The following is a 17480-nucleotide window of genomic DNA, read 5'->3' on the forward strand; positions in this document are numbered from 1 at the left end:
CCCTAACAACGTTTTTGGATTACAAACATTCTCCTAACTTCCTTTCATTCTTTTGGTAATGATCCTAAATTTATCCTCTTCAGCTACAAATTGACAGATCAATGGAAATAGTTTTTTTTTTCCATTTATCTTACGAAAACCCTTCTTGAACACCTGTGTCAGGTCTGCTCTTACTTATCCTGCTTTGTTCTGATGCAAAGAGCTTCAGTGTCTCCTGTCTTTCCTCTGAACTAAAGCCACTCAAAGTTTAAAAGTGCAGAAATTAAATAAAAACTGAGAATGAAGAACCTTATTTGAAATGTTAAATTTGATTTTTTTTAAAAAGGGGGCAATTTTTTTTCAAAAAAAAAGGCTTTTCAATGCAGGAACACATTTGAACAGAGACGGCAATCGTGGAGTGGAAGCGCTCGGTAGGAGGCGCTGTAGGAGGAGGGGGGGGGGGGGGTCGCCATCCGGGGATGCTGCGCATGCGCGGTGCTGCCTGGCGCCCACTGTTGTCTTGTCGGGTTTGCCGTTTCTCTCCGCGGCTCCGGGACAATCCGCCGCCATCATGAAGCTGGTCCGGTAAGTGGAGCGGTCCGGCCCCGGGAAAACCGCGGCCCGCGCCCTACACGTACCGATACCGAGGCCAAACTCGGGCCTTGTGCGGCGGGAATGGAGGAGGAGGAGGAGGAGGAGGGAGGGAGAGAGAGAGAGAGAGAAGCGGCTCCTTCCTTCATCCATTCGGCGGGAGAGCGGTGCCGCTCTGGCCTACGACAGGGCTCGGGGCCTGGCAATTAATCGCACTCGCCGAGTCTACGGGAACCGGGCCAGCTCGAGTTAGACCCCGGTCTGTGAGTGAGTGTTGAGCCGGGCTTCCATATTTTGGGGGGGAGGGTTCCTGCAGCTGAGGCCTACTGACCGGCCTTTGTTGAGGGGGCGGGCGGGAGGTGGAAGCAGGCGAAAAGCGCGCTCCTCCTCGGGACACAAGCGATTGTTCCCACAGCAGCTCGGACCCAACCACTGGCGCCAAGGCCCCGGCTCACTCACTCACTCACTCACTCTCACTCTCTCTCTCTCCAAGCCCGGGTCACAATTCATTCATTAACAGCAGCCAAACTCGCGCTTTTGCTCTCGGAGTAAAGCTCAGAATTATGGCTCTTGGGCAGAAAGCACCTGCTTCTGATTTGTTCTCACTTTACTCGAAGGGAACCAACTGTGTTGGTTTTCTCTTGTTTTTTTTTTGCAAAACTTCAAAGTTTTAAAAAAATTGCCACATTTGTTCCCTTAAACCCCCTGTGCTTCCACGAGTGCCCATTTTGCCTCTTCGACTGTGGGGAGCATCATGGCCCAGTTTGATCTTGTCCTCACCTGGCATCCACACTCAGGCCCTTCCTCAGTCCCTCCTTTTCCTTATTTACATGCTGCTCCTCAGCCACAGGCATGCGGTCAACTTTTCAAGTGCATTAATGATACCCAGCTCTACCTCTTGACCGCCTTTGTGCCATCAGAATGCGTGTCTGACGTAGGTCCTGGATGAGTCGTAACTTCTCCCAGGTCAACATTAAGAATATAAAGCCTTTGATTCCTGCTGCTCTGTTCTATTGCCACTGACATTACCTCCCTGTCACTTTCTCAGATTGAATCAGACCATTTGTAACCTGTTTGACCCCACATCTGCAACATTTCCCACCTCTGCCTCAACCTCAGTCCTGCTGAAGCCCTAATCCATGTTGTTGTCACCTCCTGACTAGGTTATTCTAATGTTCTGCTGGCTGGTCTCCATAAGCTCCAAACTCATATCCTGTACCGCTCATCCTTGCTGACCTGCACTGGAACTCTATTACCCAACACATCACATTTAAAAAAACTAACCTATTAATCTATCCATTGCCGTATCCCACTCTACCCTTATATCCCAATCTCCTCCGAATGCTTGATTTCTTTGACTCTGGCCCTCTGTGCATCCTTCTCTCCCTTTGCTCCAGCATTGGTGAAATACCATTCATCTGCCTTGTTCTATCTTTTGAAACTGCCTACCTAAAGCTCTCCATCTCTATGTTTAAAGATATCTTTGAACAAGCCTTTGGTCAGTCACCCCTTCTTCTGGTTTGATGCCCATTTTCATTACACTGATTTTTGAAGCACCTTCAGACTTTTTTGTGCGAAAGACTCCATGTAAATGCAAGTTGTCGCCATAGAATAATGATCAAGGACTGGCAACTTGGGTGATGTAAAGTATCAGAGGAGATATTAAAGCTAAATTTATATACTTTGGTAAAAGAGAAACATTTAGATCCAAGTGCCGTGGGATGTTTTCCTGCATTAAAGGTGCTATATAAATGCAACTTGTTGCAAGGATGTGGTGTCTCCCACAAGCGGAAAGAAAATTGGATGCGTTGTCTTTACTCAGCTACCATCACATCAAATGTGGCACCTGGTAGCAGACTCCCTGTCCTTCTGAATGCAGGAGGTGTGTTCTTGGGGAATGGGATGGTTGGCAGTGTGAGACAGCATATGTACGGCCTCATATGTTAACAAACCATTGGAACTTGCCTGATACATTCAGATTGCCGGTTGGAAGTTGTGATCTAAGTCTAGATTTGTCGCCAACTCATAGGCAGTAGGTTGTACTAATGTCAACCAGACCCTCATGTCTAGCTGAAAAAGTAGCTGATGCAATTTCTTTGCTCTAAATGAGATCACTGGTAAAATCTCTAATTTTTTTGTTAATACATGTTTTTAAAAGCAGTTAATATATTTGGGGCTTTTTCCTACTGCTTGGTAGAGAAAGTAGCTCCCAGAATACGTGGCCACTGCCAGAATTTTAAAAAAATGTAAAAGATTGTGGGCAGAACGTTTTGAGGGCCACCTGCCGGTGAGGCTTTGCACATAGCAGGCGACTTGTTGGCAAAATCATGTGTGCTTTGCCTGTAATTTTTTAAGCCCATTGACGATAATTAGAAGAAAAATTGCAGACATTTACCCCCCCCCCCATTTTCTGATTAGCCGCTCCCTACCTGCGAGGCCCCACCAGTGATGGTGTCTCAAAGTTCTGCCCAGCATCTAGAATCATACAGCACAGGAAGCTGCCATTTGGCCCATCGTGACTCTGCCAGCTCTTTGAGAGAGCTATCCAATTGCTCCCACTCTCCTGCTCTTTCCCCATAGCCCTGCAAATTTCTCTGTTTCAAGTATATATCCAATTCCCTTTTGAAAGTTACAAAATCTGCTTCCAACTCTCTTTCAGGCATTCCAGACCATAACTTGCTACATTAAAAAAAAGATCCCCCCCCCCCTGGTATTTTTGCCAATTATCTTAAATCTGTGTCCTCTGGTTACCGACCCTTCTGCCAGTGGAAACTGTTTCTCCCCGTTTAGTCTGTATCTGGACTATCTCCTTGAAGGCCTCCCATTGCTCACTTACTGTTTTACCCAATAATCTTTGTTTCCAGTCCACCTGAGCCAGATCTCTTTTCAACTCCCTGAAATTAACCCTCTCTCAGTTGAGTATCTTCACCTTTGATTGTTCCTTGTCCATTTCCATCCTTTTCCTGGTCACTGTTTCCCAAATGCTCTCCCACTGAAACATGCTCCACTTGTGCATCTAAACAACATATTGGTACATGTATTTATGCCTATGGGAAAAGGGCAGGAGAATAGGACTAATTGGATAGCTCTTTCAAAGAGCCGGCACAGGCATGATGGGCCGAATGGCCTCTTTCTGTGCTGTATTATTCTATGACCGAAAAGTAAGCATTATCTTCCCCCAACCCCCAAAAAACTTTGGTTTGCATCAGAGCCATGGTGCTGTTACCAGAGTTTATAGTGGTGGTAACACCATGGATGAATAGATAAGGGTAAAATTGAAACTAAAGAAAAAGGCACACTCTAAAATATATAGAGGACAAAGGAGAGGATGACAAAAGGGAATATGAAGAGGTTAGGAAAGCAAAGAGGAACTACGAGAATAAATTATCAAGGAATATTTTTTTAAAATAGTAAAATATTCCATAGACACACAAATAACAAAAGAAATCAGAATAGGGATAGGGCCACTGAGGGATGCCCAAGATAAACTCACAGGTAATGACAGCAAAATTGCAGAAATATTGAATAGTTACTTAGTCTCCGTATTTACCAGGGAGACTAACAAGGTGGGCAGGACATTAGAAGAAGAAATCGAAAAAAATATTAAAGCATTTAAGATACAAAGGGGGGAGATAATAAAATAATCAAATTTAGGGAGGATAGGACCCCTGGTGGATTGTATTCGTGAATATTAAAAGAAGTTAGGGAGGAAAGAGCAGAGGCACTATTATGTATATAAAAATTCACTAGAAAAGTGCCAGAGATCTGGCAGACAGCTAATGTTGTTCCTATATTTAAAAAGAGAAAGAACAAGTCCAGTGAACTATAGACCAGTTAGCTTAACATCGGTGGTAGGAAAGATAATGGAATCTTTACTTAAGATGTAATAGAAAAACATCTAGAAAACAAAAATACAATAAAGAATAGTCAGCACGGATCTTTGAAGGGAAAGTCATGCTTGACCCTCCTTACTGAATTTTTTAATGAAGTAACAGCGTAGACAAGGGTAATGTAGCATGGATGTAACATTTGGATTTTCAAAAGCCTTCGATAAGGTACCGCATTGTAGACTCATGGCTAAGGTCAGAGCATGTGGAGTCAGGGGACAGGCAGCTGAATGGATAGCAAGTTGGCTACTAAACAGAAAACAGTGGGGGTTAAGGGTAGCTATGCAGATTGGCAAAAGGTGGGACGTGGCGTTCCACAGGAATTGTTGCTGGGACCGCTGTTGTTTACAATTTACATTAATGATTTGGATTTGAGAATCGGAAGTATAATTTAAAAATTTACGGACGACATCAAATTGGGTGTAGTTAATACAAAGGAGGAATGTCCCAAATGCAAGAGGACATTAATAAACTTGCAGAATGGGTGTATAATTGGCAAATGAATTTCAATATAGATAAGTGTGAGGTGGTGTATTTTGGTAGGAAAAATAAGGAGGCCACATACAGCTTGCATAATAGTCTAAATGGGATAGAGGAGTAAAGGGATCTAGGGGTACAGATACACAAATCACTAAAAGTGGCTATGCAGGTTAATAAGGCCTTAAAAAGGCAAATCAAGCACTAGGGTTCATTTCTAGAGGGATAGAATTGAAAAGTTAAAGTTGTATAGAACCTTGGTTAAACCACACTTGGAGTATTGTGCATAGTTCTGGTCTCCATATTACAGAAAGGTAGAGGCGTTGGAGAGGGTGCACAAAAGATTCACAAGGATGATACCAGAACTGAGAGGATAACCGTATCAGGACAGGTTGAACAGGCTGGCACTTTTTTTTTTCTGTAGAAAAGAGAAAGCCGAGGGGTGACCTGAGAGAGAGGTCTTTAAGATAATGATGGAGTCCAAAACTAGAGGTCATAAATGTAGAATAGTTGCTAGTAAATCCAACAGAGAATTCAGGAGAAACTTCTGTACCCAAAGAGTGGTAAGAATGTGGAATGTGCTACCACAAGGAGTAGTTAAGGCAAATAGCGCAGATGCATTTAAAGGGAAGCTAGATAAGCACATGAGGGAGAAAGGAATAGAAGGGCATCCTGATAGGGTTAGATGAAGTAGGGAGGGAGGAGGCTCATATGGAGCAGAAATACCAGCGTGGACCAGTTAGGCCAAATGGCCTGCTTCTGTGCTATAGATTCGATGTAACTCAATATAACAACTTGCATTTATATAGCGCCTTTAACGTAGTAAAACATCCCAAGGATCTTCACAGCAGCGATTATCAAACAAAATTTGACGCTGGGCCACATAAGGTGACCAAAAGCTTCGTCAAAGAGCTAGGTTTTAAGGAGTATCTTAATGGAGGGTAGAGAGGCAGAGGGGTTTAGGGAGGGAATTCCAGAGCTTAGGGCGTAGCAGCTGAAGGCATGGCCGCCAATAGTGGAGCGATTAAAATTGGAGGGTTGTAGGGCTGGATGAGGTTACAGAGATAGGGAGGGGCGAGGCCAATGAGGGATTTGAAAACAAGGATGAGAATTTTAAATTTGACGCGTTCCCAGACCTGGAGCCAATGTAGGTCAGTAAGGATGGGGTTGATGGGTGAACGGGACTTAGTGCGAGTTAAAATACGAGCAGTGGCGTTTTGGATGAGCTGAAGTTTATGGAGGGTGGAAGATGGGAGGCCAGCCAGGAGAGCATTGGAATAGTCAAGTCTGGAGGTAACAAAGACCTGGGTGAGGGTTTCAGTAACAGATGAGCTGAGGCAGGGATGGAACTGGGTGATGGTAAGAAGTTGCTTGCTACTGCTGCCTTTTGGAAATCCAAAAAAATTTTCTTTTAAATTGAACTTTTTATTTAGGGTATTTTAAGAGCTGAAATGTGTGCACATGGATCCTTTTTTCTAAATCGGGTTAAGAGTTTCATTACGGAACTGACACCGTGGATGTGTAGGGTTCTTGCTTTCAGTTTTATGTCCTAAAAATATTTGTTTAATTTTTTTTAAAATCCGAGAACAAGATTGCATGTTCATAGTATAGGTGGGGGGTGAGAGAGAATTTTAAAGTTATAAAAGCTTTTGCACTTCTACTGGATATATTTTCTCTTTTTGCCTTTTTTCTGTTCTCTTCACCTCTCCTGAAGACTTTGACTCCAGTATCTAGATATAATTCTACAGAGGCTCTCCCATACTTTTCCCAAGTGGCTATTGCAAGACTGGACAGTGAGATTTGGTAGGCTCTTCAATTATAGGGAGCATCACAGCTACGGCTGAAATTGCCCTTGTTCAACATCCACAGCTGTGCATTTCCAGCAGGAGTCACTAAATAGCAGTTAAGAGTGGGAACACCTGTTTTCTTTTCCCACTAAGCAGGGACACTGAAGCCAGTTGTGTTCCTGATGCCTCACTGGTTGAAATTGGCTAACTGCAGAGACTCAGAATCAAATCCGGGCCCTATTTGATCTGTGCAGTTCAGCTACTGTACTTTTATTAGCAGCTAAATCAAAGCAAAAAACAAAATATTTTTTTTAATTCACAGCTCAAAAGAAACACAGCTGCTTACTTGTCAAAGTCACTTGAGTTCTGAAATTCTGACCTAAGCAATCAAAAACAAATCATGTATTTTTTATTCAATTACTGCTGGCCTACACAATCTAGATACACTACCTGGATTTTTATACTCAGCACCTTCATGCAGTGGTTCAAGTTGATTTTTGTATACCTCAAAATGCCCTGTCTAAACACAATTGACATTTGGAAGGATACAAAAATCTATATTGCTGGATTTTTTATTAGTTCAGTTAGAAATGATACAAAAAATTCACTTGAACCACTGCGCAAAGGTGTTGTGTATAAAAATCCAGGTAGTGTATCTAGATTGTGTAGGCCAACAGTGATTGAATAAAAAATACATGATTTGTTTTTGATTGCTCAGGCCAGAATTTCAGAACTCATGTGACTTTGACAAGTAAGCAGCTGTGTTTCTTTTGAGCTGTGGTATTTTCTAATCTTGCAAGCAGAGAAACACCTTTTAGGATCTAAAGTGTCGCTCGTTTATGTATGTTTCACGTAAATGCGTAGAGTCCAGCAAAATTGCATGTTCAGTATAAAAGTACTTGTTCTTGGGTTAATTTTCGGGTTGGCAGGTTGTAACTAGTGGAATGATGCAAGGATCATGCTTGGTCCTCAGTTGTTTACAATCTATATCAATGACTTAGATGAGGAGACCGAGTGTAATGTATCCAAGCTTGCTGCTGATACAAAGCTAGGTGGGAAAGTAAGCTGTGAAGAGGATGCAAAGAGGCTGCAAAGTGATATAGACAGGATAAGTGAATGGGTAAGAAGGTGGCCGATGGAGTAAAATGTGAAATTATCCACTTTGATAGGAAGAATAGAAAAGCAGAATATTTATTAAAAGGTGAGAGACTAAGAAATGTTAGTAGTCAGAAGGATTTGGGTGTCCTTGTAAAATGAATCACAGCAAGTTAACATGCAGGTACAGCAAGCAATTAGGAAGGCAAATGGTATGTCAGCCTTTATTCCAAGGGGGTTGGGGTATAAGAGTAAGGAGGTCTTGCTGCAGTTATATAGGGCTCTGGTGAGACCACATCTGGAGTACTGTGCACAATTTTGGTCTCCTTACCCAAGGAAGGATATACTTGCCTTAGAGTGCTTGACAGGGTAGATGATGAGAGGCTGTTTCCTCTGGCTGGAGAGTCTAAAACTAGGGCTCACAGTCTCAAGATGAGGGGTCAGCCATTTAGGACTGAGATGAGGAAAAATTTCTTCATTCAGAGGGTTGTGAATCTTTGGAATTCTATACCCCAGACTGCTGTGGATTCTCAGTCGTTGAGTATATTCAGAACTGAGATTGATAACTGGATTGCTCTTACAAAGAGTCGGCACAGGCTCGATGGGCCTCCTTCTGCTGTAACCATTCTATGATAAATTTTTGGACACTAAGAGAATCAAGGGATATGGGGGTAGGGTGGGTAAGTGGAGTTGAGGTAGAAGATCAACCATGATCTTATTGAATGGCGGAGCAGGCTTGTATTGCCAACTCCTATTTCTTATGTTCTTAAACAAAAATCAGAGACATTGTTTTGCTTTATTTTCTTCTTTTGGTGCAAAACAGCAACAAGATTGGTGTTGACTTTCTAATGTTTTGATGGGAATATCTTTGCACAGATTTTTGATGAAGTTGAGTCATGAGACTGTGACCATCGAGCTGAAGAATGGAACACAGGTGCATGGAACTATCACAGGTAAAGAAAAAAACAGCTAAGAAAGTACAATTGTTCCTTTGCTGGCTTAAAAAAAGTTGGGAATCTATTAAATAAATTTGACATCAATCTGAAAATCCTATTGGGCTGTTAATCTTAAAATGCTGCATTTGCCCCCTTGTTTTATATGTTTATTTTCTTTGTGTTTGTCAGTTTTTCTTCCCTTTCTTTTTTTTAATTCGTTCACGGGATGTGGGCATCGCTGGCAAGGCCGGCATTTATTGCCCATCCCTAATTGCCCTCGAGAAGGTGGTGGTGAGCCGCCTTCTTGAACCGCTGCAGTCCGTGTGGTGACGGTTCTCCCACAGTGCTGTTAGGAAGGGAGTTCCAGGATTTTGACCCAGCGACAATGAAGGAACGGCGATATATTTCCAAGTCGGGATGGTGTGTGACTTGGAGGGGAACGTGCAGGTGGTGTTGTTCCCATGCGCCTGCTGCCCTTGTCCTTCTAGGTGGTAGAGGTCGCGGGTTTGGGAGGTGCTGTCGAAGAAGCCTTGGCGAGTTGCTGCAGTGCATCCTGTGGATGGTGCACACTGCAGCCACAGTGCGCCGGTGGTGAAGGGAGTGGATGTTTAGGGTGGTGGATGGGGTGCCAATCAAGCGGGCTGCTTTATCTTGGATGGTGTCGAGCTTCTTGAGTGTTGTTGGAGCTGCACTCATCCAGGCAAGTGGAGAGTATTCCATCACACTCCTGACTTGTGCCTTGTAGATGGTGGAAAGGCTTTGGGGAGTCAGGAGGTGAGTCACTCGCCGCAGAATACCCAGCCTCTGACCTGCTCTCGTAGCCACAGTATTTATATGGCTGGTCCAGTTAAGTTTCTGGTCAATGGTGACCCCCAGGATGTTGATGGTGGGGGATTCGGCGATGGTAATGCCGTTGAATGTCAAGGGGAGGTGGTTAGACTCTCTCTTGTTGGAGATGGTCATTGCCTGGCATTTATCTGGCGCGAATGTTACTTGCCACTTATGAGCCCAAGCCTGGATGTTGTCCAGGTCTTGCTGCATGCAGGCTCGGACTGCTTCATTATCTGAGGGGTTGCGAATGGAACTGAACACTGTGCAGTCATCAGCGAACATCCCAATTTCTGACCTTATGATGGAGGGAAGGTCATTGATGAAGCAGCTGAAGATGGTTGGGCCTAGGACACTGCCCTGAGGAACTCCTGCAGCAATGCCCTGGGGCTGAGATGATTGGCCTCCAACAACCACTACCATCTTCCTTTGTGCTAGGTATGACTCCAGCCACTGGAGAGTTTTCCCCCTGATTCCCATTGACTTCAATTTTACTAGGGCTCCTTGGTGCCACACTCGGTCAAATGCTGCCTTGATGTCAAGGGCAGTCACTCTCACCTCACCTCTGGAATTCAGCGCTTTTGTCCATGTTTGGACCAAGGCTGTAATGAGGCCTGGAGCCGAGTGGTCCTGGCGGAACCCAAACTGAGCGTCGGTGAGCAGGTTATTGGTGAGTAAGTGCCGCTTGATAGCACTGTCGACGACACCTTCCATCACTTTGCTGATGATTGAGAGTAGACTGATGGGGCGGTAATTGGCCGGATTGGATTTGTCCTGCTTTTTGTGGACAGGACATACCCGGGCAATTTTCCACATTGTCGGGTGGATGCCAGTGTTGTAGCTGTACTGGAACAGCTTGGCAAGAGGCGCGGCTAGTTCTGGAGCACAAGTCTTCAGCACTACAGCTGGGATGTTGTCAGGGCCCATAGCCTTTGCTGTATCCAGTGCACTCAGCCGTTTCTTGATATCACGTGGAGTGAATCGAATTGGCCGAAGACTGGCTTCCGTGATGGTGGGGATATCGGGAGGAGGCTGAGATGGATTATCCACTCGGCACTTCTGGCTGAAGATGGTTGCAAACGCTTCAGCCTTGTCTTTTGCACTCACGTGCTGGACTCCGCCATCATTGAGAATGGGGATGTTTGCAGAGCCTCCTCCTCCCGTTAGTTGTTTAATTGTCCATCACCATTCACGACTGGATGTGGCAGGACTGCAGAGCTTTGATCTGATCCGTTGGTTGTGGAATCGCTTAGCTCTGTCTATAGCATGTTGCTTCCGCTGTTTAGCATGCGTGTAGTCCTGAGTTGTAGCTTCACCAGGTTGGCACCTCATTTTTAGGTACGCCTGGTGCTGCTCCTGGAATGCTCTTCTACACTCCTCATTGAACCAGGGTTGATCCCCTGGCTTGTTGGTAATGGTAGAGTGAGGAATATGCCGGGCCATGAGGTTACAGATTGTGCTGGAATACAATTCTGCTGCTGCTGATGGCCCACAGCGCCTCATGGATGCCCAGTTTTGAGCTGCTCGATCTGTTCTGAATCTATCCCATTTAGCACGGTGGTAGTGCCACACAACACGTTGGATGGTGTCCTCAGTGCGAAGACGGGATTTCATCTCCACGAGGACTGTGCGGTGGTCACTCCTACCAATACTGTCATGGACAGATGTATTTGCGACAGGTAGATGGTGAGGACGAGGTCAAGTAAGTTTTTCCCTCGTGTTGGTTCGCTCACCACCTGCCGCAGGCCCAGTCTAGCAGCTATGTCCTTCAGGACTCGGCCAGCTCGGTCAGTAGTGGTGCTACCGAGCCACTCTTGGTGATGGACATTGAAGTCCCCCACCCAGAGTACATTCTGTGCCCTTGCTACCCTCAGTGCTTCCTCCAAGTGGTGTTCAACATGGAGGAGGACTGATTCATCAGCTGAGGGAGGACGGTAGGTGGTAATCAGCAGGAGGTTTCCTTGCCCATGTTTGACCTGATGCCATGAGATTTCATGGGGTCCAGAGTCAATGTTGAGGACTCCCAGGGCCACTCCCTCCTGACTGTATATCACTGTACCGCCACCTCTGGTGGGTCTGTCCTGCCGGTGGGACAGGACATACCCAGGGATGGTGATGGAAGAGTCTGGGACGTTGGCTGAAAGATATGATTCTGTGAGTATGGCTGTGTCAGGCTGTTGCTTGACTAGTCTGTGGGACAGCTCTCCCAATTTTGGCACAAGTCCCCAGATGTTAGTAAGGAGGACCTTGCAGGGTCGACTGGGCTTGGTGTTTTGCCGTTGTCGTGTCCGGTGCCTAGTGGTCCGATGCCGGGTGGTCCGTCCGGTTTTATTCTTTTTCTGACTTTTCGTAGCGAAATTTTACAACTGAGTGGCTTGCTAGGCCATTTCAGAGGGCAATTAAGAATCAACCACATTGCTGTGGGTCTGGAGTCACATATAGGCCAGACCGGGTAAGGGCGGCAGGCTTCCTTCCCTAAAGGACATTAGTGAACCAGATGGGTTTTTACGACAATCCGGTAGTTTCATTCCCATCATTACTGATACTGGTATTTTAATTCCAGATTTTTATTTAATTAATTGAATTTAATTAATTAATTGAATTTAAATTCGCCAGCTGCCGTGGCGGGATTTGAACTCATGACTCTGGATTTTAGTCCAGGCCTCTGGATTACTAGCCCAGTAACATAACCACTATGCTACCGTACCCGGTTTTCTGTGAATAATTGGTCTGTTTTGGGCCTTCCCCCTGTGACACAGCGATGGACACAGTTTAGGAATTGGCTACCTTGTCCCACCATCTGGGGCAGTTAACACTAGAGCATTTTTGTTGCAACATTGTCTCAACTTTTTTTGTCCCAAAACATTGCTCAACTTTTCCTTGGATTGCAATTCAGGCTTCAGAAGGACTAGTACTCACTGGTTTGTTAATGTATTGAGATCTAATTAGAGACACTTTTACTTGATAGCAGTTGTGAAGAGCCAGTTGGTGGGAGAGAGCATGTGTTGGTGTTTCAACATATTCACTGAGTTTTTTCTGGGATGTTGTTGGGAGATTGGATGATGAAGTGGGTTTGAATACTACTTTTTGCCTGGAGGAGGAATTTAGGAGGGGGTGGGGGCGGGGGGGTTATCAATTCATATTAAGCTATGCTAGATTGGATGAAAGTGCCTGCTGAAAGCCTTCGTGCTCTTTTTATACAGGAAAATGGAGTGTTCCAAATTTCTTGTACAATTCGAGGTGGCAATTAGCTGTTACATGAGTGTTTTGTGCTGAAGGAAAGCTGATTCTTATGGACTAATAGGTGGCCTCTCACCAACCTGTAAAACTGGAGGTTGGTTTCTGCAGTCATTTGAGCCTATATGTGGCATTATTGAACATACTGATGTGGTATCACTATCAGTCTATAGTTGTTAATGGCCAGTGCTAAAAGATGGTTTGTTGAAAAGAAAGAAATTGCATTTACGTGGAGCCTTTCACACCCTCAGGATGTCCCAAAGTGTTTCATGGCCATCAAATTGCTTTTGAAGTGTAGTCATTTGTTTTTTAGGCAACTGTTGTGGCCAATTTGCTCACGGTTCCACGGATAGCAGGGGGAGATAAATGACCAGATAATACATTATGGTGGTGTTGGTTGAGGGATAAGTGTTAGCCAGGACTTGGAGAGAACTCCTCTGCTCTTTGAATAGTGCCATGGGATCTGTTATGTCCAGCTGAGCTGGCAGTTGAGGCCTCAGTTTAATGTCTCATCCAAAAGATGTGGCAGCGCAGTACTCCCTCAGTACTGAACTGAAGTGTCACCCTAGATTATGTGAACAAGTGGGGTTTGAACCCACAGCCTACTGCATAGAGGTAAAAGTGCTACCTACCTCTGAGTGAAGGCTGACACTGTAATGCAGCATTCCTATGGAAGTGGTGTGTTCCTCAGTGATTTGTTACACGCTGGGCAGTGTATCTGTCCATTGAGCCATACAAGCCATGAAGGTTTCTGCTTCAGTCTCTGTTGAGTTAGCTAATTTCATTTGAGGCAGCAGTAGGGGCACTACAGTTGGCCTTTGCCCCTGGGTTAGAGAGGAGAAAAAACAGTCAAGAGTTCCTGCTGCTGATCACTATCTAGTGACTCCTCTGGTTGTTGGTGAGAAGAGGTTCAGGCTTGCTTAGGATGCTTCCTGCAGTTGAATCTGATATTGTCTGGGCTCGCTTGAAGAATGTCTACTGGGCAAGGTACTGGAGGGTTACCAGCACCTCTTTAGAATTTTACCTTTGTATGATCAGCATTTTTCGGGGGTTGGAGGAGAAACTATGGAATTATATTAAAACTGCTTATTTATCACAGTTTTAGTTGGAGATATTTTCCTGGTGGTGTTCAGATTTTATAACAAGCATTATAAGTGGGCCCCACAAAACCCTTCACCTTTTTCTGTTTGTGACCTGCTTTTTATGGATTGATTTTCAATTCTTCCTATTACATTTGGCAAGTTCTTGATAGTTGTTGGTGGTTTGACGTGGCAAACAACGAAACAGTAGTTGTGGGTGATGCCACAACTACTGAAGACCAGAATAAGTGATGTGCAATGCAAGAAAGATGGCCAAACCCATCCTAATTAGGACTCCCTTGAAAAAGTTCCACTTAACCCAGAGCAGGAGGTATGCTGTCCGAAGAACAATAGATGACTCATCCTCCAGTTGAAACGTCTTGTTGCAATTATCCAGTGGTTTCCTAATTAGTTTTCTCCTCTAGGTGTGGATGTCAGTATGAATACTCACCTGAAAGCAGTGAAGATGACGTTAAAGAACAGAGAACCTGTACAGCTTGAGACACTGAGTATCCGAGGAAACAACATTCGTTACTTTGTTCTCCCAGACAGTTTACCATTGGACACACTGTTAGTTGATGTTGAGCCCAAAGTCAAGTCAAAAAAGAGAGAAGCAGGTAAGGTGTTTGCTAAATGATTAATTGGAATGTTTTGATATAAATATTAAATCTGCTTTCAAGCAATGTCTCATTTTGGGGACTGTATGATGTCACTGGTTAGCAAACTCCTTTTATTGCCAGGATTTGGATTTTAATCCAGCCCAAACTAATGTTTTTTTTAGAGTCGCTGGGGTAGCTTTAACCCAGCTCTGAGTGTTTGAGTCGAAAGCACATGTTGTCAACTGGTATAGAAGATGGAAATGATTCTGGAGCATTAAGGAATGGTGTTCTGAGGCTCGGTTTAAGGCCATCTAATCTGCACTGTATATGACTTGGAATTTTTCCTGACATTGACTTTCAAAAATGGAAATGTGTTCCACACCCACTAGCAGACATAATGTTTTTTATTTGAAACTATCCTTTTGGCTGTTAGAAAGAAAGATGAACTTGCAATTACATAGCCCCTTTCACGTCCTCAGGATGTCCCAATGTGATTCACAGCCAATGAAGTGTTCTTTAATTGTAGTCACTGTAGACAAACGTCTACGTTAAATTATTTGAGAATTTCTTTCCAACAGAGGGTATGCTGAAGTAATACTGTGTATTGTGATAAAGCGATGTGGGTACACTCTTTTTAATTTCCATCATACTGTAAAGTTAATGCTAGGATTTCATTCAAGAATAATGGACAAGATGGAAGTTGTGAAATTTTTGTACTTCATCCAGTTGAAGTATGAAAAATGCCCACTGATTCAATTTATTAATTTTGACTTTTTGAACTTGGAATGTGCCTTGGGGTAGTATGTTGAGCTATATATTGGGCAAGGACAGGTTTGTTATTAGCGGGAATAACTTGAGGTGATGACTTTAGGAGTATCACATAATCTTAGAACGTTGGCTTAAGTACAACGTCTCCTATAAGAAAGAAAGCCCAGTGATGGGATTGGATTACTACAAAGCTTCAGGCAAAATGTAAAAACAATTTTGGAAGTCAGCTCTTAAAACTGCAAATGCAGGCTACATTTCAGTGCTCTGGTCTTGAACCCTGTTACAATAAATATGTCCTTAACCTATAGTTTGTGCTTTTAAAAGTACTGAAATTAACTTCTAATTGCGCTGCTTTGATGTAATTGGTTGTACAAGATTCAAAATGCTTATTTCACAGGCAATTTAATTCCTCACTAGTGGATTAAGTTACCTATATCCTACTAATTTTTTTACTCCATTCCAGTTATACATCAGATATGGGAATGATTTTGTTCAAAGGTTCAATTTAGTTTTAACAGTTAGGGTACTTGTCATGTGAGTCAGATGGCTTGGTGTCATTGGTTACCATCCTTAAACCCTCATGGTGGTAAGTGTTAAATTTGGAGGGTTGACTTGACATTTTATGAGTGATTTATGTAACAAGTGTGTATTTTTTATTTGACCTACGACAGAAAAGACCAAAAAAAAGATTTCACCAAATTTTAAGTTGGTTGCTGTCCATAAAGTGCTGCTGTTGTTTCTTGAGAAGCCTGCAGCAGGTTTTAACTTACTACCACCAGAAAGCTCCTCATGACAGATAATTAAAGTAGTAGAAATCTTTTCAGTTATGATGGTGTATTGCTGAATGAAATATTGTATTGGAGTTACTCCAAATTTTCAGCACTCGTTATATAAAGCAGTTTCCTTCTAATGGAATTCTTTAGCAAAGGGTCATAAACCTTACTCCAAAATTCTAGCTTCTTCAAAAACTTGGTTACTATTTTTTTTAGTCTTCCATAAATATTTTTAACACTGATTTCCTCCTCTCTCTCTCTTTCCCTCCCCCCCCCCGCCCCCCTGCCTTCCCAAAATCTCAAAATTTTCAGGGTAAGAAGTTGCAGACTGTTGAGGGATATCCATTTCCTGCTAGTTTTAGGTTTGATTGTTTTTAGTTTCTTCGTCCTACGTAGATCTGTGCTGTCATTTGACATTACATTAAACTCAGAAATTTCACATTTCGCCCCTATTATACCTTCATTATGTATTTTTGATGAGGTAATCAAGTTTCATGTGTGCGTAAATGTACAAGTGGAAACTTATTTTAATAAAATCAGAATACTATTATTTGAGCAACAAAAAAAAGACTGAAACTCATACAATCCTGAAGGTGCTGGTGAGGGGGGGGGGGTGGTTTTATATTGCTTTCTTGATCCACTTTATTTTATTTCAAAATATCAGTGCAGTTGTATTATAACAATGATCTAGGTCTTGCTTCATTTAACTAACTTTAACTCTCTGTTTTATTCAATAGTTGCAGGTCGAGGCCGGGGAAGAGGACGGGGCCGAGGAAGAGGCCGTGGCAGAGGGCGAGGAGGACCAAGGCGATAATATTCTGTTCTACTTTGTGGATACAGTTGCCGTTGATGTTTGTACAAGTTTTGTTTACTCAAGAATTTTTGCATTACTTTTGTTTTTAATAAACTTAATTCACATCATTTTGTTTTCCACGGTTATGTTCAACTGATAGCACCATTAAAATACAGCAAAAGAAAAATACATTTTTTAAAGCCTACACTTTATATTTTTAAGCGCTAATCTTTTGCATTGTCCTGTCTCTTGGTAGTAAAACTAAGTGAATCTTTCAATTCAAGAAATGATTGAAGAGACCAACTTATTACAATAATTATTTACTGTGTTGACAGGTTTCAGTTTATTTGTGATTGTAACTTAGCAGCCCAACAGCTAACTTTAGACCACGACTCCTATCCAGAGGGCCCTGTTTGGACTTCCAGCTCATCTACAGTGTATTTGCTTTATTTTCCGCTCTTTCTTCCTTCTTCCCCTTTGGCATTTTCTGTGAACTCGACATTTTGGTAGCACAGCTGTCTGTTGGAGAGGGGGGTGACTTGACAGGACTATTTGCTGCCAGTGGTTTGTCTATCATAGAGTAGTCATAGAGAGATGTGGCAGTCATGAAGAATATAAATTACAGAGTAGGATTGCTAACTTATCACAGCGA

At 43.3% G+C, this 17480-nt stretch overlaps 1 protein-coding gene across 1 annotated transcript; it reads left to right on the forward strand.

Moving 5' to 3' along the window:
* Positions 1–455: 455 nt before the first annotated feature.
* snrpd1 (small nuclear ribonucleoprotein D1 polypeptide) lies at positions 456–16956 on the forward strand. Its single transcript, XM_068001835.1, has 4 exons — positions 456–564; positions 8693–8769; positions 14321–14512; positions 16773–16956. The coding sequence occupies exons 1-4, from the start codon at positions 551–553 to the stop codon at positions 16847–16849; spliced, it is 360 nt and encodes a 119-aa protein (XP_067857936.1). The 5' UTR covers positions 456–550; the 3' UTR covers positions 16850–16956.
* Positions 16957–17480: the final 524 nt, after the last annotated feature.

This window comes from Heptranchias perlo, chromosome 2 (assembly GCF_035084215.1).
Source record: "Heptranchias perlo isolate sHepPer1 chromosome 2, sHepPer1.hap1, whole genome shotgun sequence".
Lineage (NCBI taxonomy): Eukaryota > Metazoa > Chordata > Chondrichthyes > Hexanchiformes > Hexanchidae > Heptranchias > Heptranchias perlo.